Below are 25,531 nucleotides of genomic sequence, written 5' to 3'. Positions count from 1 at the left end.
TTTCTAAAATTTTTAACTTTTTTTTGTTAAATTTTTAAGCTTATAGTATTTAATCAAAATTTTTTATTTTTTTAAAAAATAGTTTTTAGCAAATTTTTAAATCTTATTTTAATAATTTTAATTTTTTTAAAGTTGAGAAGTCCACGCGAACTTAATTTTTTTAAAATAATGCCATTTTATATTAAAATTTTAATTATAAATGTCACGTATTAGTTTTGGCCGGAATGTCTCGTTGGAGGCATTTAAGTGTTCGTTTTTTTCTCTAATTTGGCACTTTAGTGTTCCAGCAAAAACTTTTAGCAATAAAATAAGCGCCGTGCACAACTTTTGGTACTTCGGATATACTTCTCCTTATACTATAGTATTTATTTTTCCTTTAGTCCCACTTATTAATGTTTATTTCATTATTTCAAAAGCACCAATTATTGCAATAATTGTACCAATACTTCTTTAAGAGTTTACCAATGGCTTAAAGGAAATCATCAACTGGTTTCAACATTACTGGAATTTCTACTAATTCATATTCATTTGTCGAGATTAAGATACTAAAATTTCATGCAACTATGAATTGCTTTCAGTTAAAAAAAAAACTATGAATCATTTATGGATCTACTAAAACCTATACGGAAATTTTCAATTCTTTTTTGGTGACCGTAAAAAATACGCTCAAAGCCGACTCAATTAAATGTTTGAAAATTATAACCTAGTTGATAAATTAGAATAATCCAATAGATATTGGCAAGTAACTCTGATTACAGTTTGCAATTTCGTACAACACCAATAATATTATCACCTTGTTAATCTGCCAAAAGAAATGATGGTAAGTTTAATAATTAAACCATTATGAAACTTTCAGAGTGATGGGAAGATGCTAATGTCTGACAGAACCAAACAAGTTACCAATCAATTTTTTAACCAACACTTTCCCGAACTTACCATTACGGCAAATTGACAGAGAACAATAACCCTGGCTATGTTCAACAAGAGATTGAACTACTAATTACTGTCCTGAATTTTTGCTGCATCGTGCATAATGTCCCTAATGAAGGCGCCGATATTAGCCCCGGATGAACCACCTGACCCGATCACGTGGCTGCATAGCTCTCGAAGCTGTTCGACCCTCCTCCTCAGTTCTCTGCCCACGCCATCACCCAAATCCATGAACTTGCACACTAGCCCCGCGATGTCACCCTTGCCCAACCTCCACCCAACCTTCCAATCATCCACGACGAGCTTGCAATTGAGACCTTGGTCCATAGCTATCGGGTACGCCAAGAATGGAAGCCCCGCATAGACACCCTCCTGGATTGAGTTCCACCCGCAGTGGGTCCAGAACCCTCCGACCGATAGATGTGTCAATACCCTCAATTGGTCACACCACGACGCCACCATCCCCATGTTGCCGTCGGGCAACAGTTCTTTCAGCCTAGAAACCTCCTCGCGCGCCACCCACAAGAACCGAACACTACTATCGTGCAATCCGGCTGCGATCTCATCCATTTTGGAGCTTGAGACTGAAAGGAAGCTGCCAAGGGACAGGTACAAAACAGAGCGGCCTGGCTAGCAGTCCAGCCAATTTATGATGTAACTCAAGTCGCCGGTTGAGCGAGGATTGTCTTCGAGCTCAAAGTAAGGGATGGATGGTCCGATGGTGTAGATAGGAAACGACAGGCTTGGCTTCAGAGCGTCGATTGTCTGAGATTCGATCTCGTACACAGAAGAAAGCAACAGGTACTGTGCTTGACGGACCAATTGAAAATTTGGCGGTAACTTTGCAATATCTTTTCATCAACCAAGCCCGTAAAATGCATTCGAACGGAATCCACCTGTTCGTCCCCTTTTTGTGACAAAAAAGACTATCTTAGTAAATTATCTGAAAATGGACATCGGATTTGGGGATTTGTGTGCATTAAAACAGCAAGAATAGTAGCAAATTGATATGAAGCTCTATTAGGAATGTCGGGGTATGGTTCATACTACCCAACAACAACAAAAACACGTGGATCCCGCTCATAGTATAAGGTTCTTACTCATACGGCTAAGAAAGTGATTTGGATGAGCAGATTGTATAATGATCTTGATTTTACACAAGGAGTGAAGATTGGGTGTGATAGGCAGAGTGTTGTATTCTTGGCTAAAAATCCTGATTTTCATGCAAGAGCAAAGCATATTGACATTCAATATCACTTTGTCCTAAAGAAACTAGAACAAAAGTTGTAGTGTTGGAAAAAATTGATACATGAGTGAATAGTGCAGACTTTTAACCAAGGTAGTAAGTGCAGAAAAATATGAATGATGGACAACTGAGTTGGGTTTAAAAAAGCATGAGAAATATTTGTCGAATGGGAGAATGTTGGGGTGTGATTCGTACTCTCAACAATAGGAAAGCATATGGATTCCGCTTGTAATTGAGTGGTAAACGAAAAGTGTGAAGTGTTAGTTATAGTGAAATTTTTTACTGGACATGACTCTAATTTAAAAAGTGAACTAGAATAAAATTTCGTGTCTCACTTTACATTTTACTTTGATTTGATTATGCGCCGGATCATAATAATAAGGCACTAGAGATTTATTAGTGCTTACTTGTTAGGAAGACACGATAGATTCATCGTGTGTAGTTCCAAAATGATGGCTGACCTAACAAATTCTGTGATGATCGCCGATTCTGCTCAAGAAGTTGGGAGCGGAACAAGGAGGAGAAATTTGAGGCCGCAGTAGTCCAAAACGAGGCCACCGTAATGTTCCTCTGGTTCCCGATGCGGACCGCCCAGGAAACGAACGTGTCGGCAACAATGAGGGTCGGCGGAGGGCGGAGCCGGTCGAGCAGCTCCTCGAACAGGGTTTCCATCTTCGTGAAGACGGCCTCGACAAACTCGGAGAAATGCTGAGGACGGACCCTCTCGGACGGGAGCACGTTTGGGATGGTGGCGAAGGATATGTTGTTCGGATTCTGGTCGGAGCCGACGAGGGCTAGCCACTCGTCGGTGAGGACGAAGGTGATGGCCAGGTTCGGGGCTTGGGAGGCTAGGATCTTGCACGGGTTCATTAGAGGGTTGATGTGGCCTCGTCCGGGAAACGGCACCGCCACCACGTGGCAGGATGGCGGTTGGCGGTCCATTTGATCGACCAGGATGTGGGCGGTGGCGGTGGGGGTGGCTGGTTGGCGTAGTGAGAGACGGGAGCGATCAAGCTACAGGGCAAATGACAGGCGAGCATCGAGAGAGAATCCCACGCGACTTGTGGCGACCCCCCTTCCTTTTGCATTGAAGCTGGCAACTCACTCGCACCAACCCCACCCCCATCCAACGGCTCTCCTTCCATCGTCATCAAGCTCCTCTCCTTTTGACCTCATCGCCCTCCCTCTCGTCATTTTCGAATCTTATGAATCTCCAACAGCTCTTATCAGTCACTTCAAAAAACAAAAGTAGAGGGCGGGGACTAATTAGGGCAAATCATGGATAAATGAATTCCTAACCGTCTAACGTGAGTAATGACGGGTGCTTTTGACTTCTTTTTGTGTATTTATTATTTTTTTATGAATTTTTATTTTGGAGGAAAATGGAATTTATCATTGCCATTGAAGTGGTGAATAGTGCTTTTAATGTAAATTCAATCTAAGCTTTATTTATTTATTTATGAAATCATAAAAATAATAACTTATCATCTATATATAAAAATATACATTTTATATACGACGTATCTCAAGATATCGAAATTCTCTATGTTTTGAGAAATCACGTGTTATGTCGTGTCGTGTTTCGTATCTCGTATTGTATCTGTGCTACATAAATGGCCATTGATTCACTGGTGTGCAATGCTTCTTCAACTCATGTGTTGACGGTGAGACCCACTAATAATTCAACGTGGGTCCCCAAAATTTTCATGTCTGATTTGCTTGCCCAAGATGGTCAATATTGGAGTTATGTTCAATAAGCTTTACCGAAGGGGTAAAATTTGCTTCTTCCTTTTGTTTTGCGAATAATATGACGTTTTTAAAAAAAAAAATTTGAAAAGTTAGAAAATGATAAATTTTTTTTTTTTTGTGTTTGACTGAGACGTGAAAATAAATTAAAAAATATTTTCTGTCGTTTGTTAAGGAAAATCTCATTTAATTTTATACGTTGTCGTTTGGTAAAAATTATTGAGGTGGACCCCGTTGTCCTACGTGGCCCAACGTGCGCTAATGTGAAAATTTTTTGTAATCTTTTAAGAAAGGTTTTCGATTTTTTCATATTTTTTATTTTTTTGTTTTCATTGTTCCTCTGCCGATTGCCGACGGGCACAACCAAGGGACGAGATCGCCCAAGGTCTGCGAAACTTAACCTCGCAATATTCTAGCTAGCTCAAGCCTTAAGCGAGGCCGAGCCTCGTTGGCCACGGGCGAGCTTGACCTCGCTTGTGGGTAATCACCGTGGTTAGCGACCTGTAGAGAAAGATAGAAAATAAGAAAACAAAAAATAATTTAGAAAATTTTAAAATTAGAAGAAAATAAGAAAATAATATATGTAATTAAAAAAAGGAACTATTGAGGAGTTCATACCTAGAGAAAGAAAGTAGGCTATGAAATCGACTCTTTCAAGATTTTTTTGCCATGGCATTTTTCATTTTTATGGGAACTTCTGTACCAAAAACAATGGTATCTCCAATTATAGCCCCTCTAGGAAATTAAAAAGAAAATGAAGGTAAATGAGTGCATGGAGAAAGAGGATGGAAAATTATGAAGAAATTATTTTCCCTAGTGTGTTTTTCCATTGGTGGAATATGTTTTCATTGCCTAATTTATTTTCTGTGAACCAAACGTCGAAAAATGCTAAAAATTTTTATTTTGAAAATCATTTTTCATGAAACAAACGGAGCCTTAGATTACTGAATCTAGTTGAATCCATCAAATTTGATGGGAGATTAATACGAATTCCATGATGCATCGATTGGGGAAATTGTCAAAAAACATCCTAACCATATTGTACAGTAGCCAATTAAGTCATAAACTGCCAATTTTGTTCTAAACCATTTAACTATTTGTCAATTATTTTCGAAAATCGTTGTGTGACAGTCAAGTTAGCGTCGACTGTTCTACGTGGCACGGTTGGCACCGACATGGATAATTTTTTTAATTTTTTAATATAATGATTTTTTTTCCATTTCTTTTCTTTTCATTTTTCATTTTTTTTGGGCATTTTTCCCTCTACTAGCCATTGTCGAGCCTCTTGGTGGCTGGCGAAGGTCGCCACCCTCAAACAAGGGTTGCCATTGCAGGCTTCAAGCAAGGGCAGCCCCACTAGCCATCGCCGAGGCCTGGCGATGGATGGCAGAAGGAAAAAGAAAAAAAAAAAAATAGAAAGAGAAAGAGAAAAGAAATGAAAAGATAAAAAATAATGTTGACACCTGAATTTTGGCTAATTCATTTCTAGTGGTATAGGCGGCATGATTTCATTTAGTGTTCGCCCAGTGGAATAGGTGACACAACTAACCTCATCTTCACCTGGTGGAATAAGTGTCATGGTCCTTTTCATGATTGCCCAGTGATATAGGCAACATGTTCCCTTTAATCCTTTCTTCAAATTGTTTTCAAATCATATCATGAGCTGTTTCATATCTATAGGAAACTACAGGCAACAAACAGGCAATCCAATACCTTGAGAACCTTACTTCCAATGGAATAGAAGTCCGGTGATCAAGAAGTTCACAGCATTATAAAGCATCCCCTCATTTGGGAGCTTTTGTATGCAATCCGTATGTAAGGCTCTTTTACCACTCCGCAACAAGCAAAAAGCTTTGACATACATTGCTTATTGTTTGCACCTTTGCATATCATGCATCATTTCATTGTATTTGAAAATTGGGATTAAAACCCCACCGAAATATCATCATTCATTTGCATTATCAAAATTTAGTTTTTAATGAAGTCTTTGAACGAAATCTCTACGAGCCTCCACTCAAAGAGGGGTAGCTGTTAACATCTAAATTTTCGCTAATTCATTTAAAGAAAAAATTTTATTTAAAAATTAGAGTCTAGCCTTAGTCTCTACCAAAAATATTTAAATTATTTTCATATAATTTGCATTTAGAGTTGTTTTAATTTCAGTATTCATACGTTGCATTTCACATTTAATTTGGGCCGGGTGAATTTATTGAGTGCTCAGAGCTTAATTAAATTAATGAGAGTAAGCACGAGTTTAACTCAAAACCCCACTTCACAGCCGAATCTTTAAGATAATGGATTATTAACTAACGGAATTGGAGAAAAGGATTCGGTTAGTTATAGCAATATATTTGGGTCGACTGTTTAAAGATCTTCGGCATCCACATCTGCAGGCGAAAAGGAAAAAAGAAGGGAGCATCACAAATCAGATCGCAATCTGATTCTTTCCACCTTACCCAGGCCTACTCGCCTATAACAGAGACTCGTGATTCACGATTAGTAGTGACAAGCTACGGGAGAGAAGGTGAGAGGCTTCGTCCAGGGAGGGAAAAATTGAGAGTGGGGGTTTAAAAAAACAGAGCGTGGGGGCAGTGAAAAGTGACTGCACTGCACTACACATGCCATCCAGGACCAGAATTCTGTTCGGCACGGAGGAGAGAAACACGTGAAAAATAAGAACAAAGAGGAGAGAGTCCACGGTCCCAGCATCTGCGGCCACGAACTCCGACGGCCTTCCCATCCGCCGCCGTCTGATCTTTTATCACCTCCTCGGTGAAAAGCAAGCTTGCTGTCCCGTGGTTGTTGCCTCCTTCTTGATCGAGCCGCTCGACGACGGAACCGCGGTCTCGATTGGTTTCCATCAAAGACGGAATCTGTGATCCTGCCGAGGGACTTCCATTGATATACCACTAGTTTCCTTTGCGTGGTTCAACTAAATACAGGTCTGACCAAGTCAAAAAATTCATGAACTCCAGTCAAAGTGGTGATCCAACCCGGCGTTGCCACCAAGTCCTGTGTTCATCCGACGAACTCCAAGCGAATTTTCCATAACCCGCCGCCTACCACTGTTCAGCTCACGCCTGCTACTGCTCACCCGGGTCTCTGCTCAGTCGTGCCCGATATCCCCCCGGAATCAACATCATCCGCAGATCGTACCTGAGACCAAACAGGAAACAAAAATCTGGAATATTTCAGATTAGGTAAAAAATTTAGTTTAATTCGCTCAAGATTTGTTTCTTATTTTGGGTGAGTACGAATTTTGCCTGACGTTCATGCGAGTTTAATCTGCAGATATTTTTGATATATTATAACTGCCTATTTTGAATGTTTTTAGAGCTTTGCAAATTTTATAGATTAGAAAACCGGTTCGAATTAAGGGGTGATTTCTTGTTTGTCTGACACGGGGATCGAGATATCTAATCTCAATCATTAAATTTGATTCCTCAATCCAATCTGTTGTCTAATTCGAATTAAGGAATATTTGCAAAAGATCGTGCATTATATGTGGGTGTGTTTTAATTTGTTGCCCAAAATTAAAAAATACCAAAAAGATTAGAAGATAAAATTTCTTTCAAACTTTATCTATTCAATCTCATTGGTTTGGGGCAATAAATCAAGCAAACTTGAAATCAATCCGTGAATCGGTAAAAATTGCATCATTATCTGATTTAAAACATGAAAATAAAGGGGTTAAAGATTTTCTAAAAATTCTGAGATCTAATGAAAATTAATTCCGAATATTTTAAGATAATCTTTAACCGACTCATGTCAAATTTTCATTAATTTTTAATTCTGAAAAATCATTCAAAAATACCAAAAATATCTCATTTATATAAATTGCATATAGTTGAGAACATTCTATTCATATTGATTGGATTTTTTTTATTTTACATACGCACATCATATAGGCCTTGTTGCATAACCATTATATCATTTTCATGCCGCATTGATTAGCCATGTCATATAGTTTTGCCATGTCATTAGAGTCTGTCATATTATATAGTTTGGCATTCATTTTGTCATATTATTTATTGCATGTCGTGTTATTCATCATACTATTAGCTTGACACGTCATTGATGCCATGTCACATTCGTACGTCATTTAGAATAATGTATCATTTTAGATTAATAGACTAGTTTAGCCTAATATCACATGCCATTTAGATTAAATTCATGTCATTTTTGCATAACATGTAGGTTAGAATTCATGTTGTTTTGCACATCATTAAGATTCGAAAATTTAAAAAAAAAATCATCGCGCATTCATGTTATATTAGAATATTCGTCACTTATCATGCCATTAGAATAATTGTGCTCTTAGAATACAATTACATTCATGCATTGCATTCATTTAAATAAAAAAAAATCCAAAAAATAATTATACCTTTGGAACTTTTAATCCGAATCCTTGAAAGTTACCAACTCGGATAATTTTCACGAAATGAGTACTGGAAGGGCATTAATAGAAATATTAGTGTAACCAATCCCCGAACTTAAAATCTTTAGTTCGCAGAAATAAAGTATTTCTCCTAATACTTTATTTAGATTTCTGATCAACCTACTTGGAATGATTAGTGGCGGTTCCAAAATTAAAAAACCATTTACACATTAATTACTTGAACCAAAGTTAAGATTTGGTAAGACTTGGGAGAGTCCGAGTTAGGTTAGTTAATTTAATTAACCTAATAATGCATTAACCTGAAATTTCTAATTTTAAATCGTAACAAATAAAGGATTTAAAAAACAGATTTAGAAATTTTTGAATAATTTACTCCTCCATCGAGCCCATATTTGCTTTCCTCTCCAACATTCGTTGAGTTAAAGAATTCTGTGAGGGTAAAATTCAATTCGTGATAATCAAAGACGCAGTAATAATACAAACACCTGCAAGCCTCCGTCATGTGACGGAGCCGGAGCTGTTGAGCGAGTGGTCGGTAGTTCCTGCGGGCCGCCGCGGATGAAATTGGCAAGTGGCTAGTGAAGAGACGGTAGCAATAATTCAACACCGGTTACCAAAATTTCCACTTGCGGTTTGCTTGTTCTAGATGGTCAATAATGCTATTTAATAAGCTTGGTAGGGGTACTTCCGAGCACATTTAGTTAATTGCATCTCGCTGAATTCATCGGATAAAAACCTAAGATTCATCAAATTGCATGGAGTCCATACTAACTGTCACGGACCAAGAATTTTTCTAGCGTTCTCACGATCCATGCGATCTTAGGAAGTGATTCCCAAGCCAGCCTACTCACACACTTGCACTCACTCGAGAGTCAAGTGAACCGAACCAAACCAAACACACTCGCACAATGTCACATGACCGAGAAAGAGTGGAAGGACTCTGAGTTTGTATTGATTTCTAGATGATTTACAAGTGAGAGGAGGGTCACTATTTATACACACAAGGGGCAATTCGTGGGTGACTCTTGGTTTGCCGATGGTCGTCCTATTTTATTCGTATGTAGTGCTTTGGCTTGCACCAGACTCTTCATGCATCATGATTTGCATGGCACCTTTTCCCATGGTTGAATTTGGACATCCCATCAACTCAAGGGTCGCGTCCTTTCGTCTGCCCAGCCTTCTTGGATTATGCTCGGCGGGTCGGGTCAGTTCGGGCCGCCCATTATCATTCCGCTCAATCCGTGGATTGATCCACCTGGCTTGTCACGACCCATCCCAGTTGGAGGATTTATTGGGCGGCAATATATGCTTGTCGGTGGAGGCCAGAATTAATTCAACGTCGGTCACCAAAATTTTCACGTGTGGTTTGCTTGTTGTGGATGGTTAATAATGATGTGTCTCGTATAATTAGACCTGTCAAAATAAATCTAAAATCCATTAAATAACCCACAATCATTTAAATAGGTCATGACCGAAAAAATAAATGCACAAAATAAAGAGGTCAAGATAAGCTAGTTATAAGGGGTTCATTATGAATCCATTTACGGCCCACTTACGACAACACATGTAATAGGCCTCTACCCTTTCATTATCAGGTGGACTTAACCCGTTCAAGAGACCCAACAATTAACAGGATTTTTATAATTTTCATTTTTTCTTTATAATTAAATATTTTTTATTCTTTATTATTTTTCTTTCTTTCCTTTTCTGTTTTTTTTTTTCAATGAAGTTTGACTAGGGCTTCGCCGCCCTTGCCAAATTTGCATGAGGGCCTGACCCTCACCCGATGGCTCGCAAGAGTAGATTGCCAAAAAAAAAAAAGGGAAAGAAAAGAAAAGAAAATAAAATAAAATAAAAGTATTCGAAAATAAAATAAAAATAAAATTATTTTTATTTGTATCCCATGAAATTGTTGGAGTAATATAATTATTATAAAAAGAAGAAGAAGATTTCTTAGATTGGGATAAATATGAAAGTGTATTAGCAATATGGGTCGATAAATTTACATTACGAATAAATGGGTCATAAACAAGTTAATGTGTCAATTTAGGTTGGATCGTTTATGACCCGCTAAAACCCTGACTCGACCGACCCGTTTGACAAGTCTACGTCCAGTTCATTGAATTAAACCCGAGATTCATCAAAATGCATGGAGTCCGTAGTTGGTTTTCCTCTCCAACACAGTTTTTTTCACTTGAGAATAATTATGTCGGGCAAAAAGTTCTACTCATGATCATCAAAGAAACTTCATTAATCTTGCAGAGTTTAAGTTACCAACTCTTTTATCAAATTACCAGCTCTTATTATAATATGTCATCAACATTTATTTAGTTGTTTTCAATTACTAATTTTTCCTATAATTAACCAACAATTTTTTCAAATATATTTTCCAAAGCCTTATAAATCTTACCATCTTTCTAACTTTAGAAAGTTACTAATAGTTATACAAAAGACCTTACCAAAAAAAAAAATAGTTATACAAAAGTATTTAATCTTCCTTTAGTCCACTTACTAATGTTAATTTCATAAATTCAAGGGAAAAAGCCACAAAAAACCCTAAAATATGCCCGCTGTGACACATTTACCCCAAATTTTTATTTGTGACACAAAAAATCCTAAACTTGTACGCATGTGACACATTTACCCCAAACTTATGCTTGTGTGACACATTTACTCCAAATTTTTTGTTGTGACACTAAAAACTCCAAACTTATATTCGTGTGACACATTTACCTCAAAAATTTGAGGAAAATGTGTCACACGAATATAAGTTTAGGATTTTTGATGTCACAAAAATAAATTTTGTGGTAAATATGTCACACGAATATAAGTTTATGATTTTCAATGTCATAAGAAAAAATTTGGGGTAAATGTGTTACATGAGTAAAAGTTTGGGATTTTTGGTGTCGTAAAAAAAAGTTTAGGATAAATGTGTCACAGTTGACATAGTTTAGGGTTTTTTGTGATTTTTTCCCTAAATTCAAAAGCACCAATTGTTGCAATAATTGCACCAATACTTCTTTAAGAGTTTACCAACGGGTCAAAGGAAATCATCATAGTACAAAAAGTTAAATTAGATTCCACTCCCTAGGGATTCTCTTGCCTCTGTCGCCGCCGATCCTCTATTACTGAGTAGATCTCCTTGAGGGAGGGAGAGAGGGCTTTTTCTCTCTCCCTGCCCTTCCCCCCACCCTCCAAAACAAAAATCAGCTCGTGTTCCCTTCCCCTCCATCTCCCGTTTGCTTTATTTTTTCATTTCCTGTTTCTCTATCTTTTCGATTTCTCCATCGATTTTGTAGATGCGATCGATATTTTTCACGAAAGCAAGTTCCGAAGATCGAAGTGTGAGTGTTTCGAAAGAATCTGTTCTATTCAAATCGGCTCGCTCACTTCGGCTTCGGGTGCTTGCTCTAGATAGTCGAGCGCTCCACAAGTCTTCAAGGTTGATTTGCTGCTGTTTCCAACAATTGGCTTGTCTGAAAGTGATTTTGTGATTAACCGCTATTTATTGTATAGCATTTCTCTCTCAATCTAGAGTTATATCTAGATTTGGGTGCTCTTATATCCCGATCTAGAGATAGATCAGAGATTTATAAGACGTTTTACGTGTTCTTTCAACCTTTGGGTATTGTTGTGGTCTCTATACGATGATAGTGCTAAGGACGCTGTACCTAGGCGCGCATCACCTTTTAGCAAAACCGTAGTTGCTAGATAAGAATTCCTCGGCATATGTCCATTGCTGATGATGACGCGAGATTTGGTGATCGGCCACCATATAAGCTTTAATGCTTCTACAAATCCATCTTTGGGAAGTAGGCCAAGACTTATAAGCAGCATCAAGTTGATTCACTTTTCATATTTTCTTGTTTTACTTGCTTTGTCGAATTCGCATATTTGTTTTGAAGTTATGTACTCCTTTTTTCATATGAAATGAAGATGTTCGTTCCGACCCAAAAAATAAAAAAGGAAATCATCATCCGCTTTTTTCAACATTACCGAAATTTCCACTAATTCATATTCATTGGACGAGATTAAGATAATAAAATTTCATATAACCGTGAATTACCTATGTATCTAATAAAACCCGTACAGAAACTTTCAATTCTTTTTTGGCGATCGTAACACGCTCGTAGCCGACTCAACTAAATGTTTGTAAATTATAACCTACTTCATAAATTAGAACAATCCAACAGATATTGGTAAGTAACTCTGATTAGAGTTTGTAATTTCGTATAACACTAATGATATTAGCACCTTGGTGATCTGCGAAAGAAATGTTGGTAAGTTTAATAATTAAACCATTGTGCAACTTTTATTTGAACCGATAGGAAGATGCTAATTTGTGACAGAACCAAACAAGTTGCCAATCAACTTTTTTACCAACACTTTCCCGATCTTACTGGTACCGAAAATTGACAGAGGACAATAACCCGGTATGTTCAACGAGAGATTGAACTACTAACTACTGTCCTGAATTTTCGCTGCATCGCGCGATATGTCCCTAATGAAGGCCCCGATATTAGACCCGGTCGAACCGTCCGACCCAATCGCGTGGCTGCATAACTCTCGAAGCTGGTTGACCCTCCTCCTCAGCTCTCTGCTCTCGCCATTGCCCGAATCCATGAACTTGCGCACTAGCCCCGAGATGTCGCCCTCGCTCTTGTCCACCCTCCACCCGACCTTCCAATCGTCCACAACGAGCTTGCAATTGAGACCTTGGTCCAAGGCTATCGGGTACGCCAAGAATGGAAGCCCCGCATAGACACCCTCTTGGATCGAGTTCCACCCGCAGTGGGTCCAGAACCCGCCGACGGATGGATGTGTCAATGCCCTCAACTGCTCGCACCATGGCACCACAATCCCCTTGTTGCCGTCCGGCAACAGTCCTTTCAGCCTAGAACCATCGTCGCGCGCCACCCACAAGAACCGGACATCACTGTCGCGCAGCCCTGCCGCGATCTCGTCCATTTTGGAGCTCGAGACCGAATGGAAGCTGCCTAGGGACAGGTATAAAACAGAGCGGGCCGGCTGGCAGTCCAGCCAATCTATTATGTAACTCAAGTCGCTGGTCGAGCGAGGATTGTCTTCGAGCTCGAAGTAAGGGATGGATGGACCGATGGTGTAGATAGGAAACGACAGGCTCAGCTTCAGAGCGTCAACCGTCTGAGATTCGATCTCGTACACAGAAGAAAGCAACAAGTACTGTGCTCGACGGACCCAGTCGATTGTTTGGCGCATACTCTGCCCAATCTTTTCATCAACCAAGTCCGTCAAATGCATTTGAACGGAATCCACCGTTTCGTCCTCTTTTTTGTGACAAAAAAGACAATATCTTTAGTAAATAATCTGAAAATGGACATCTGATTTTGGTATTTATAGGCATCAAAACAGCGAGAACAGCAGCAAATTGGTATGTGGTTTTGTTAGGAAGACACTAGAGATTTATTAGTGCTTACTTGTTAGGAAGACCAGAACAGATTTACCGTGTGATAGGAAAGGCTCAGAAATTTTGACTAGTTTCAAAATGATGGCTGACCTGACAAATTCTGTCGTAAACGGCCGTTCTGCTCAAGAAGTTGGGAGGGGTACAAGCAGGAGAAATTTGAGGCCGCAGTAGTCCAAAACAAGGCCACCGGAATGTTCCTCTGGTTCCCGATGCGGACCGCCCAGGACAGGAATGTGTCGGCCACAATGAGGGTCGGCGGAGGGCGGAGCCGGTCGAGCAGCTCCTCGAACGGGGTTTCCATCTTCGTGAAGACGGCCTCGACGAACTCGGAGAAGTGCTGAGCACGGACCCTCTCGGACGGGAGCACGTTCGGGATGGTGGCGAAGGACGTGTTGCTCGGATTCTGGTCGGAGCCGATGAGGGTAAGCCACTCCTCGGTGAGTACGAAGGTGATGGCGACGTGCGGGGCTTGGGAGGCTAGGATCTTGCACAGGTTCAACACGGGGTTGATGTGGCCTCGTGCGGGATACGGCACCGCCACCACGTGGCAGGTTGACGCTCGGCGGTCCATTTGATCGATCAGGCTGTGGGCGGTGACGGTGGCCGGTGGCGGAGTGAGAGACGGGGAGCGATCAAACTACACGGCAAATGCCGAGCATTGAGGGGCGAATATTTAACTAGGTGAGATTAACGTCACGCCTTGCCAGACGAATTTGTCTGATCGAGGCAAAGCAAAGAGATGGAGCGGAACACGTCTTTTGTGGTCAATGGTGTGCCACGCTTGTTGAACTCATGATGGTGACACCCAGGAGTAATTCAACGTGGGTCCCCAAAATTTTTCATGTCTGCTTTGGCTGCTCGAGATGGTCAATATTGGTGTTCAATAAGCTTCATTGGTGGGATAAAATTTTCTTCATTTTTAAAAAATATTTTTGGAAAAAGTTTGAAAAATGATAATTTTTTTTCCATATTTGGTCGAGACCTAAAAATGAATTTGAAAATATTTTCCGTCATTTGTTAAGGAAAATCTCATTTAATTTTATGCATTGTCTTTTGGTTGAAAATTGTTGAGGTGAACCCGACTGTCCTATATGGCCCGACCGGCACTAACATGAAAATTTTTTATGATCTTTTAAAAAAAGTTTCCGAATTTTTTCATAATTTTTTAATATTTTATTTTTTGCTTTTCTTTCTTCGTCTACCGGTCACCTGCCATAGCAATCGTCCACAAGCGAGGTCGTGCTCGGCCGTGGCCAACAAGGCCCACCCTCGCTTAAGGATGGCGAGGCTCAAGCTGGGCAGAATCTTGCAAGGTCAAGTGTCGCCTGCCTTGGGCAAGCTCGTCCCTTGTCTATTCCCATTAGCGACCGGTAGACGAAATAAAGAAAATAAGAAATAAGCATAAAAAATAATTTAGAAAATTTGAAGATAATAAGAAAATAAAAGAAGGCAAATGAGTGCATGGAGGAAAGAGGATGGAAAATGATTTCCTCTTTCAAGAAAAAGAAATTATTTTCCCAATTTTTGAATGTGTTTTTTCATTGGTAGACTATTTTTAACTTGGCTAGTTTATTTTCTGTGAGACCTTGGTCCTTGCCTATCGGGTATGCCAGGAATGGAAGGCCCGCACAGACACCCTCCTGGATCGAGTTCCACCCGCAGTTGGTCCAGAACCCCCCGACCGACGGATGCGTCAATACCCTCAATTGGTCGCATCACGGCACCACAATCCGCATGCCCCCCGTCGGGCAACAGCTCCTTCAGCATAGAAGCCTCATCGCACGCCGCCCACACGAAGCGGACATTACTGTCACGCAACCCCGCCACGATCTCATCCATTTTGGAGCTCGATATCGAAAGGAAGCTACCTAAGGACAGGAATAGAACAGAGCTGCCCGGCTGGCAGTCCAGCCAATTTATTGCGTAGTTCGAGTCGCTGTTCGAGCGAGGATTGTCTTCAAGCTCAAAGTAAGGGATGGATGGACCGATGGTGTAGACAGGAAACAACAGGCTCGGCTTCAGAGCGTCGACCGTCTGGGATTCGATCTCGTACAGGTACTGTGTTCGACGGACACAGTCGAACATTGGGCGGACTCTCTGCATGACTTTTCATCAACCAAGTTCGTCAAATGCATTGGAGGAATCGCAGGAACGGAATCCACCTCTTCGTCCCCTTTTTTTATGACAAAAATAGACAATATCTTCGTAAAGAATGCGAATTGGACATCGAGTTTTGGAATTTATGGGCATCAAAACAGCAAAATGATGGCTGAACTGACGAATTCTATGGTAGACGGCCATTCTGCTCAATAAGCTGAGGTGTGCAACCGGACCGGGTTTACTTAGAACCCGGATCGGTTCACCCGAAAAATAGGGTTGGGAATCGGTTCCTGCTTAAACCGGTCCGGGAATCGGTCCCAATTTTTAGGACCTGGTTGAAACCAGTCCGATTTCTGGTTCTAGGTGAAGATCCACCCGGACCGATTTTAGAACATGTTTTTAGTTATTTAAAAAAAAAAAAAGAAACCCTAGTGTCTAGTCCATCATCACTTGCCCTTTGGTTGCCTCACGTCCCTTGGCTCACGTCCCTCACCTCCTCTCAGTCCTCTGTTTCTTCCCATCTTGTCATATTATCTATTATATTTTGACTTGTTGCTTTTAGTGGATTGTAATTTTTGTTGCTTATTTCATCGATACTCATATTATTTTGATAAAAAAAGAAAAGAAAAGCAGCTTTCGGGTATACCCTAGAATCAGACCAAAAAATAGGGTTAGTTCCAAAACAGGTTTCAAGACAAACAGAATCGGTTTTCGGTTCTAAAAACCGAGAACTGGTTATAACAAAGTCGGTTTCGGGGTCTAGGTCTGGACCTGGCCCACCCGGCCCATGCTCACCTCTAAGTTAGAAGTGGTACAGTAAGGAGAAATTTCCAAAACGAGGCCACCGGAATGTTCCTCTGGTTCCCGACGTGGGCCGCCCAAGGCATGAGCATGTCGGCCACGATGAGGGTCGGCGGAGGGCGGAGCCGGTCAAGCACCTCCTCGATCGGGGCTTCCATCTTCCCGGCAACGGCCTCCACGAACTCAGAGGAGCGCTGAGCACGGACCCTCTCGGACGGGAGCACATTGGGGATGGTGGCGAAGGATATGTTGCTCGGCTTCGGGTCGGAGCCGATGAGGCCAAGCCACTCCTCGGTGAGAACGAAGGTGATGGCGAAGTGCGGGGCTCGGGAGGCTAGGATCTTGCGCAGGTTCATCACGGGGTTGATGTGGCCACGTCTGGGATACGGCATCGCCACCACGTGGTGGGTCAACGCTGGGCGGTCCATCTGATCAACTAGGCTGCGGGGCGGTGAGGTTGGTGGCCGGTGGCGGAGTGAGAGACGGGAGCGATCAAAATTACAGGGCAAATGCGGAGCATTGACGGGAAAATATTCGGAGAAGGTAAGTGGTCAACATCGCGCCAAACCAAATGAATTTGTCTGATCGTCTCAAAACAGAGATGTGGAGTGGAACGCGTCTTTTGTGAATCCGTGACGTGCGATGCTTCTTCAGCTCATCACGGTGACACGACACCCGGCAATAATCCAACGTGGGTCCCCCAAAATTTCCATGTCTGGTTTGCTTGTTCGATATGGTCAATAATGGTAAAATGCTGTTTCCACCGTGATAGCTATGACTGATATCCTGTTCCTAGCTTGACGTCGGGCCGAATTAGGTGGGTGAATCCATCAAATTTTACGCGAGATTATGGACGAAAAGTCCTTCATGCATCGGGTAAAATATCATCTAACAAAGCCCTACATATATGTTACGGCAGCCAATTTAGTCATTTCAATTAATTTTAATCGAAAATCGCTGACGTAACAGTTTAATCAACATTGAACGTCTTACATGATGTGATACAATTGACGTGACCAATTTTTATAATTTTTCTTTTTTTTTTTTCCTTTTTTCCTCTACCAGATGAAAAGGCAAGAAAAGTCCAAAAAAATCATAAAATTACAAAAATTATCAACATTAGCTGACTACAATACTACGTCAACGATTTCCGACCAAAATTGATAAATCGTTAAAAGATTTAAAATTAAATTAACAAATTATCAAAAAGATTTAAAATTAAATTAACATAATTAAAAATTTTAAAATTAAATAATCTCACTATATAATAAATTTATAATTTTTTGGATAATTTTTGGAGTATCGAGTCCATGTTTGTTTTCCTCTCTAACATTTGCTGAGTCAAAAGAATACTTGGGGTGGCGGGGCGGGGAACAAAATTCAATTCATGATGATCAAAGAAACACAGTAGTACAAATAATGATCGAAAGCCGCAACCGGCAATCACGCGCCGGAATTGCACTTCCCTCGATTTTTTGCAGCCGAGCGCTTTGTTCAATTGAGAGATCCCGAATCGCTGGCACGCGAGAGTCCCCGGGTTCTTGCATTAGCACGTTATTTTCTCCGACATGCGGCCGATGAAAGCATCGACGTCGGAGTAAGACGACCCGCCTTTCGCGACCGCTTCGCCGCAAGCTCGCTGGAGCTCGGTCGCTCTCTTCCTGACTTCCTTCCCATCCTCGCCGTCCAAGTCCATGAACCTCCGGACATTCTCGGCAATGACTTGTCTCGACACCAGCTCATCCCTCGTCTTCTTCACCCTCCAACCAATCTTCCAGTCCTGCTCCACCTGCTTACCGTTGGGAATTTGATCCCAAAAGATCGGGAAGGCCAGCATCGGTACACCGGCGAAGACGGCTTCCAGAATGGAGTTCTGCCCGCAGTGCGTCCAGAACCCTCCGACCGAAGGGTGGCTCAGCACCTTCAACTGATCGCACCAGGGCACCACCAGGCCCCTATCGCCGGAAACCCCGTCTTCGACCCAAGTATCGCCATATCGGCTCACCCACAGGAACGGGACTCCGCTGCTCTGCACGCCGGCCGCGAGCTCCTCCATTTGGTCGCTCGAGACCGATAGGAAGCTCCCCAGAGAAATGTACAGGACGGAGGCTTCCGGTTGGGAGTCTAGCCACCGAAAGTAATCGGGGCGATCGTTTTGAGATGCCGACGGGGAGGATGTAGTCTTGAGTTCCAAGTAAGGTACTAAAGGTCCGACAGTGTAAATTGGGAGCGAAAGCTCAGCTTTGAGAGCGTCGACGACGCGACCTTCGAGCACATAGCAGGTGGTGAAGATGACATACTGAGCTTTCGGCACCCAAGGGAAGCATTCCAGTGCTCTACCCAAGGTTGCTCTGCCTCTACTTTCGAAGAATGTCGGAAGATCGACTAATCGGGTCGGCGGAAGTCCTGGTATGTAGTTTACGAGCTCATCTCCCCGTTCTGTTGCGCAAAACGACATCGTCACAAATGATATCCATCAATCAACTCGCAAGAGCAAGAAAGTATTGAATGAGAAGAAAGGCATTTGGGAAGGGGAAAAAAAAAGCTTAAAATCAACCTGCCAGATCAATGGGGAAATGGTTGTTCTGAACAAGGAGGTTAAAGTGGTAGAACACCGAGAACACCGAGACCGACATGGTCCAGAACGATCCCACCGGGATCCTCCTCTTGTTCCCGATCCGAACCGCCCAGAAAAGGTACGTGTCGGCCAAGATGGTGGTCACCGGCCGCTCAAGGCGGTCGAGGAGTTGCTCCACAGGAGCCTCCATCTTCGTCATCACGGCCTCTATGAACACGGGGAAGTTCTCCGCGCGGACTCGCTCGGACGGTATGACATCGGGTATGGTGGCAAATCGGACGGCATCGGGCTTCGGCTCGGACCCGAGAAACCCGAGCCACTCTTCGGTCACCACGAAAGTGATGAGAACGTCGGGGGCCGCCGACGCGAGGAGCTTGCAGAAGTTCATCATGGGGTTTACATGCCCTCTTCCCGGATACGGAACTGCCATCACATGCACCGCCCTCGCCGCCCCGGCCTGCCACCGCGAGAGATCCATCGACTCAAGACGGCTCGACAAACTTCGCGGAAAAACAAGGAATTGTGGAGTGGAGAGATCCAACTACCAAGGGTCAATTTTGTATCAGCGGGAGAACCTGAATTGCATCATCGCTTACGCAGATGGTGGCTAGCTGCGTGGAACTTGCGGTCACTGGATGTTCTGTACTCATTTATCAGGTAACCCTTTTTGAAATACAGGACAGCAAAATCTTGTTTCCAGGTCCATCCACCAGACGTTGTTTGTGGGCCGGGCACGGTGACCCATATCCATGCTCGATCGTCATAATCTTCGGGAGACTCGTAAGCAAAAGTATAAAAAAAGGGCAAACCCACATTTTAAGTGTCACTATTTATACATTACGTTTATTTTGATGTCAATATTTTCTTGGATAACTTAAATATTAATTTTTTTTAAAAAATAATTATTTAAGTGTCAATTCCGGTGAAATAGCTGAAATATTTTGCCGTTGACACTAAATTAATCATTTTTTCTTCGATTTGACACTAAAGTGATCATTTTTTAAATTAAGTGCCAATTTTTTTTTGGAAAATAATTATTTAAATGCCAACTCCGACAAGATCGTGGAAATTTCTCGTTGTTGGCATTAAAGTGATTGTTTTTTTTCTCCAACTTACAACTTAAGTGATCCCAAAAAAAAATTTTGGCATCAAAATAAGCACCGTACATAAATTTTGGCATTTGAAGAAGTATCATTATGCCGTAGAAAAAGATAGGGCCAAGGAATGGACACCCAAAGAAGGGAAAGGGAATAGAAAAAAAAAGAAAAGAAAAAAATAGGGAAAGCAAGCAAAAGGAAAACGCCTTGCCAAGGAAAAAAAAAGAAAAATTATTATATTTTTAATTAAGTGAAGATTAAATTAATAAGCAAAGACGACTTCGTTTGTTTCACAGCGCTCGATGAAAATACCAGCCCTTTGTTTATTTATGAGTATAAATTTCAAAGTTGTGTGAATTTAATTTGAACTAAGGAGTCCGATTTTGAAGTGTGAATTTTGAACTTAGGAGTCTGAGATTTTGAAGTTGTTAAGTTGTGGAATTTTATGAAAATGATAGTTTATGGTATTTTGGAGCGGTGAGGTTTGACGAAAATCAATTTGGAGCGAGAAATATCGGTCTCCATATCAGTAAGCGTTGCATCGGGAGCATGATTAACCATTGAGCGATAGATCCGTCATCTCTCTCATGGCGGCATCAAGAAGTCAATTTTTTTTCGAAAGAACTAGCAATGCAAAACGAAAGGAACATCCAAAAGTTGTCTACGTCTGACAGCGAACAATAATTCCAGCTATGTTCAACAGGAGATTGAAGTACTAATTAATGTCCTGAATGTTCGCCGCAACGCTCGAAATGTCCCTAACAAAGGCGCAGATATTAGTCATGGACGATCCGTGCGGTCCGATCGCGTGGCGGCATAGCTCCCGAAGGTGTTCGGCCCTCCTCCTCAGTTCTCTGCTCTCTTCGTCGTCCATATCCATGAACTTGCGAAGTAGCCCGCCAATGTCGCCCTCGCCGACCCTCCACCCGACCTTCCATTCGTCCACGACGAGCCTGCAATTGTGACCTTGGTCGAAGGCTATTGGGTACGCCAGGAACGGAAGCCCCAAGTAGATGCCCTCCTGGATCGAGTTCCACCCGCAGTGGGTCCAGAACCCCCCGACAGAGGGATGCGACAATGCCCACAACTGGTCGCACCACGGCACCATGATCCCCATGTCGCCGCGGGGCAACAGCTCCTTCAGCCTGGAAGCCTCATTGCCCACCACCCACAAGAACCGGACATTACTGTCCCGCAATCCCGCCGCGATCTCTTCCATTTTGGAGCTCGAGACTGAAAGGAAGCTTCCTAGAGACAGGTACAAAACAGAGCTGCCCGGCTGCCGATCCAGCCACTTTGTAATGTAATTCGAGTCGCTATTCGAGCGGGGATTGTCTTCAAGTGCAAAATAAGGGATGGATGGACCGACGGTGTAGATAGGAAACGACAGGCTCGGCTTCAGAGCGTCGACCGTGTGAGATTCAATCTCGTACACAGAAGAAAGCAACAGGAACCGTGCCCTACGGACCCAGTTGAACATCGGGCGGAGCCTTTGCATCATCTGTTCACTCTTGCCACGAACCAAGTCCGTCAAACGTGTCGGAGGAATCCCAGGAATGCAATCCACCATTTCTTCCCCTTTTTCTGCGACAATAAGACAATTACTTGGCAAGAAAAATGATAAAATGGATATTGATTTGGGATTTATGGGCATTAAAGTTGTGATATGTCCGGTCTTATATCAAGTTTCACAGTTTCGTCCCGAACCACACATCTACGAGGAGTTCCTATACGGTATCATATTGTGACGTCCTTGATTAATTCGTTCGAGGTATTGTTCACTTTGGCCCGTCCTATATTATACTGCATCTCACAATTTTGTCCTTTAACTTACGGGTAGACACTTTGAAAAGCAAAACTTGCCGTTACTCAAAAGGCACTACCCATATACCATGCATGCTACACTCTGTTCGCTATGCTATTCAATTCATTCATCCTTCCTTTCGTCATTCTAGAAGTTTGCCAAGAGCCACTCTTCATCCAAACTCTCTAGCCTTGACAATCACTTCCCGCCCTCGTCGGATCGGGTCATTACAAAAACAGCGAGAACAGCAGCAAGATGATTTGTGATTTTGTGTGCAGAAAAAGCATGGTCCAGACTTTGGTTGTGTACTTATTAACAAGACCCAAAATATTTACTATGTGATAGGCAAGGATTGGCAATTTGACTAGTTTTGATTTCGCAACGAACTTAAAGCGATGGCTGACCTGACAAATTCTGTGGTAAATAGCCTTTCTGCTCAAGAAGTTGTAAGTGGTAGAAGAAGGAGAAAGTGGACGCAGCAACAGGCCAAAACAAGGCCACCGGAATGTTCCTCCGGTTCCCGATGCCGACCGCCCAGATCAGGAACGCATCGGCCATGATGAGGGCCGGTGGAGGGCGGAGCCGGTGGAGCACCTCCTCGAACGGGGCTTCCATCTTGGTGAAGACGGCCTCGACAAACTCCGAGAAGTGCTGTGCCCGGACCCGCTCAGATGGGAGCACGTTCGGGATGGTGGCGAAGGATATGTTGCTCGGTTTCTGGTCGGAGCCGATGAGGCCAAGCCACTCCTCGGTGAGGACGAAGGTGACGGCGACGTGCGGGGCCTGGGAGGCTAGGATCTTGCACAGGTTCATCATGGGGTTGATGTGGCCTCGTCCGGGATACGGCATCGCCACCACGTGGCAGGTCGGTGCTTGGCTGTCCATTTGACCGGCTAGGCGGTGGCAGCGAACGTTTGAGTGCGTGGCCGTTCGTTCCGACGGCCCGCCGGCGGATCAAACTGGGTAGTGGCCGATCGGCGCGTTGAATTACAGGGCGATTTCAGAACGGTGAGGGGAAATCATTTGAGCGGGTAAGTGATGACGTACGAGGTGTGGTGAAGTCATGCCTTACCAAATGAATTGGTCTGCTCGAGGCAAAATAAAAGATATGGAGCGGAACGTGCAGGCCACTTTAACTCGTGATGGCGACGCCCATCAATAATTCAACGTGGGTCCCCCAAGAATCTCTTTTTTGGTCAAAGATCAAGGAGATCTATTTTTTTGGTCAAAGATGAAGGAAACATTATTAGTAGAATAATGACACAAATGTCCAAAAATTTGGATTTTACATTTAAATGATTGTTAAATTTTTAATTTGTTCAATGAGATACTTTTACCTTAATTTAATATGTAATATAGTGTAGTCCGTGAACTTTTGATAAATATTCGGACTAGTTTCTAAACTATACAAAGATATAAATATTATCCTTTCACTAATTTAAGTTAGGGATAACGTTTAACATCTTCGTATAATCTAGGGATTAATTGGAACATGTGACAAAAGTTCATGGATCACATCGAATAAATTAAAAATTGAGGAATAACGTTGCATATTTGGTTAAAATCCAAATATCACGTTGAACAAATCAAAAGTTCAAAAATCAAGCTATATACCGAGTCAAAGTTCAACCACGACTTGTGTCGATTTCCCTTATTAGTGCCGATGCTGGTTCAAAGCCGCAACCAGAAAGCCTCTTTTATGTGTCGGAACTGCACTTTCCGCGCGGCTTTTTGCGGCCAAGCGCATGGACCAATCGAGAGATCCTGAATTGCGGGTGCTCGGAAGTCCATGGGTTCTTGCATTGGCATGTTATCTTCTTCGAGATGTCGCCGATTGAAGGAAGCATCGATGTCCCACTTCCTGGTTTCATTTCCATCCTCACTGTCCAAGGACAGTTCTCCTGAATGGCTTTTCTTGACACCAATTTGTTCCTTCAATCTTCTTCGCCCTCCGACCAATCTTCCTGTCCTGCTCGACCGGCTGCTTTCTGTTGGGAATTTTATCCCAAAAGATTGGGATGGCGAGCATCGGGACGCCGGCGAAGATAGCTTCCACGATGGCGAGCATTCCAAAATATTATGAGTCGTTAAGCTGTGAAATTATGTGGAAATGATAGTTTAGGACGTGGAGAAAAACCGATTCCGAGTCATCAACTGGTGGGAATGAATTTTTAGAGCGTGCATTACTGCCCAGTTCTGAATTTCTATTTTTGGCAACGATTTTCGCTCGTCTTTGGTCGTCTTTTGAATAGGTGAAGTATAGGATCTTTTAGTATTTCAAAAGGGCTATCTTTCGACAGTAAGCGCACTGAAATTGGAGCTCGATAATGAGAGATTTAGCATGAGGAAGTTTGTTGCGAGTGAGATTATTTGCCACACAAGTGGTTGTTTTTCGCATTAGTGATTATTAATCATGATTGGCTATTTGTAAGGTTTTTTGTCGACTTGTACTGAACATTTGAGTCTTAATTAAGGTGGATATTTACCATGGGATCCATTGTTTCACGAAAAATGATGATTTCAAAAATACTTTTTTTAAACCGATCCCTTCTATCGCTTGAAATAATTAGTCAATAAAAATATTTTTACCATCGATAATGATTTATGTTTCCGTGAAACAATTTAGTTTTGAAATCGCTTCTCGTTTAATTGATCATATTTCGAGTTCGGTGGCTTGAGATAACTTTGTGATTTGGTTTAGACTTTCCCAGGTGAATAGTGTTTTATCTCTTGTTCCAATTTTTAAACTCAGAATTCACGTTGATCCGAACTTATGGCTTAACTCCGAAATTTCTTCCAGTCAGATGAACAAAAGCTTGAATCTTACCCAGGGCCGCGAAACAGGGTTCATCTAACTTCTCGGGACGTCCAAAGGCGTGTGTATGCGCGAATTCCCGTTTCTCTTCTTTCGGGAAAGTATATGTTCCAGATAAGTGTCTATCGGACGTCTAGATAGAGAGATATTTTCTTGGTCATATGTGAGACCGTGTCTTTTTAGGCAGGAGGACAGCCCTATCATTTCTCATATTCTCGTAGGAATTGGGGTGTGACAGTCCTAGCTCACCCACAAGAACCAAACTCCGTTGTTGCGCACTCCCCGCCCGCTGCAAGCGCATCGATCTGGTCGCGCGGGGCTGATAGGAAACTCCCCTGGGAAATGTACTGGATGGAGGCTTACGGTTGAGAATCTAGCCAGCTGATGTAATGGGGACAAGCATTTTGAGATGCCGTTAATGAGGAGTTAGTTTTTGAGTTCCCAGGGATGGGGAAATCGTTGATTTCCTGCGCGAAAGCGAAGAGAAACACCAAAAGGAGAAAGGGCATTCGGGAAGAAAAGCTAAGATCAGCATGATGATGGATCTCCTTTGATCATTCTCGCCAACT

At 42.2% G+C, this 25,531-nt stretch overlaps 3 protein-coding genes and 2 pseudogenes across 3 annotated transcripts; all 5 read right to left on the bottom strand.

Moving 5' to 3' along the window:
• Positions 1–861: 861 nt before the first annotated feature.
• On the bottom strand, positions 862–3,206 carry LOC115736714 (annotated as a pseudogene).
• A 9,341-nt stretch (positions 3,207–12,547) lies between these two features.
• On the bottom strand, positions 12,548–14,431 carry LOC125312554 (UDP-glycosyltransferase 87A1-like). The gene is made up of 2 exons (XM_048284007.1): positions 13,858–14,431; positions 12,548–13,627 (listed from the first exon to the last, which is right to left on the bottom strand). The coding sequence occupies exons 1-2, from the start codon at positions 14,336–14,338 to the stop codon at positions 12,780–12,782; spliced, it is 1,329 nt and encodes a 442-aa protein (XP_048139964.1). The 5' UTR covers positions 14,339–14,431; the 3' UTR covers positions 12,548–12,779.
• An 874-nt stretch (positions 14,432–15,305) lies between these two features.
• LOC125316269 lies at positions 15,306–17,096 on the bottom strand (annotated as a pseudogene).
• Positions 17,097–18,037: 941 nt separating this feature from the next.
• On the bottom strand, positions 18,038–19,734 carry LOC115736518 (UDP-glycosyltransferase 87A1-like). Its single transcript, XM_030668247.2, has 2 exons — positions 19,226–19,734; positions 18,038–19,107 (listed from the first exon to the last, which is right to left on the bottom strand). The coding sequence occupies exons 1-2, from the start codon at positions 19,722–19,724 to the stop codon at positions 18,215–18,217; spliced, it is 1,392 nt and encodes a 463-aa protein (XP_030524107.1). The 5' UTR covers positions 19,725–19,734; the 3' UTR covers positions 18,038–18,214.
• Positions 19,735–21,016: 1,282 nt separating this feature from the next.
• On the bottom strand, positions 21,017–23,193 carry LOC115736519 (UDP-glycosyltransferase 87A1-like). Its single transcript, XM_030668251.2, has 2 exons — positions 22,552–23,193; positions 21,017–21,927 (listed from the first exon to the last, which is right to left on the bottom strand). The coding sequence occupies exons 1-2, from the start codon at positions 23,030–23,032 to the stop codon at positions 21,059–21,061; spliced, it is 1,350 nt and encodes a 449-aa protein (XP_030524111.1). The 5' UTR covers positions 23,033–23,193; the 3' UTR covers positions 21,017–21,058.
• Positions 23,194–25,531: the final 2,338 nt, after the last annotated feature.

The sequence above is a fragment of the Rhodamnia argentea genome, chromosome 8 (genome assembly GCF_020921035.1).
Source record: "Rhodamnia argentea isolate NSW1041297 chromosome 8, ASM2092103v1, whole genome shotgun sequence".
In the NCBI taxonomy this organism is placed as follows: Eukaryota; Viridiplantae; Streptophyta; class Magnoliopsida; order Myrtales; family Myrtaceae; genus Rhodamnia; species Rhodamnia argentea.
Note: the sequence above shows the minus strand (reverse complement) of the source record. Positions and strands in the feature narration are given on the sequence as shown.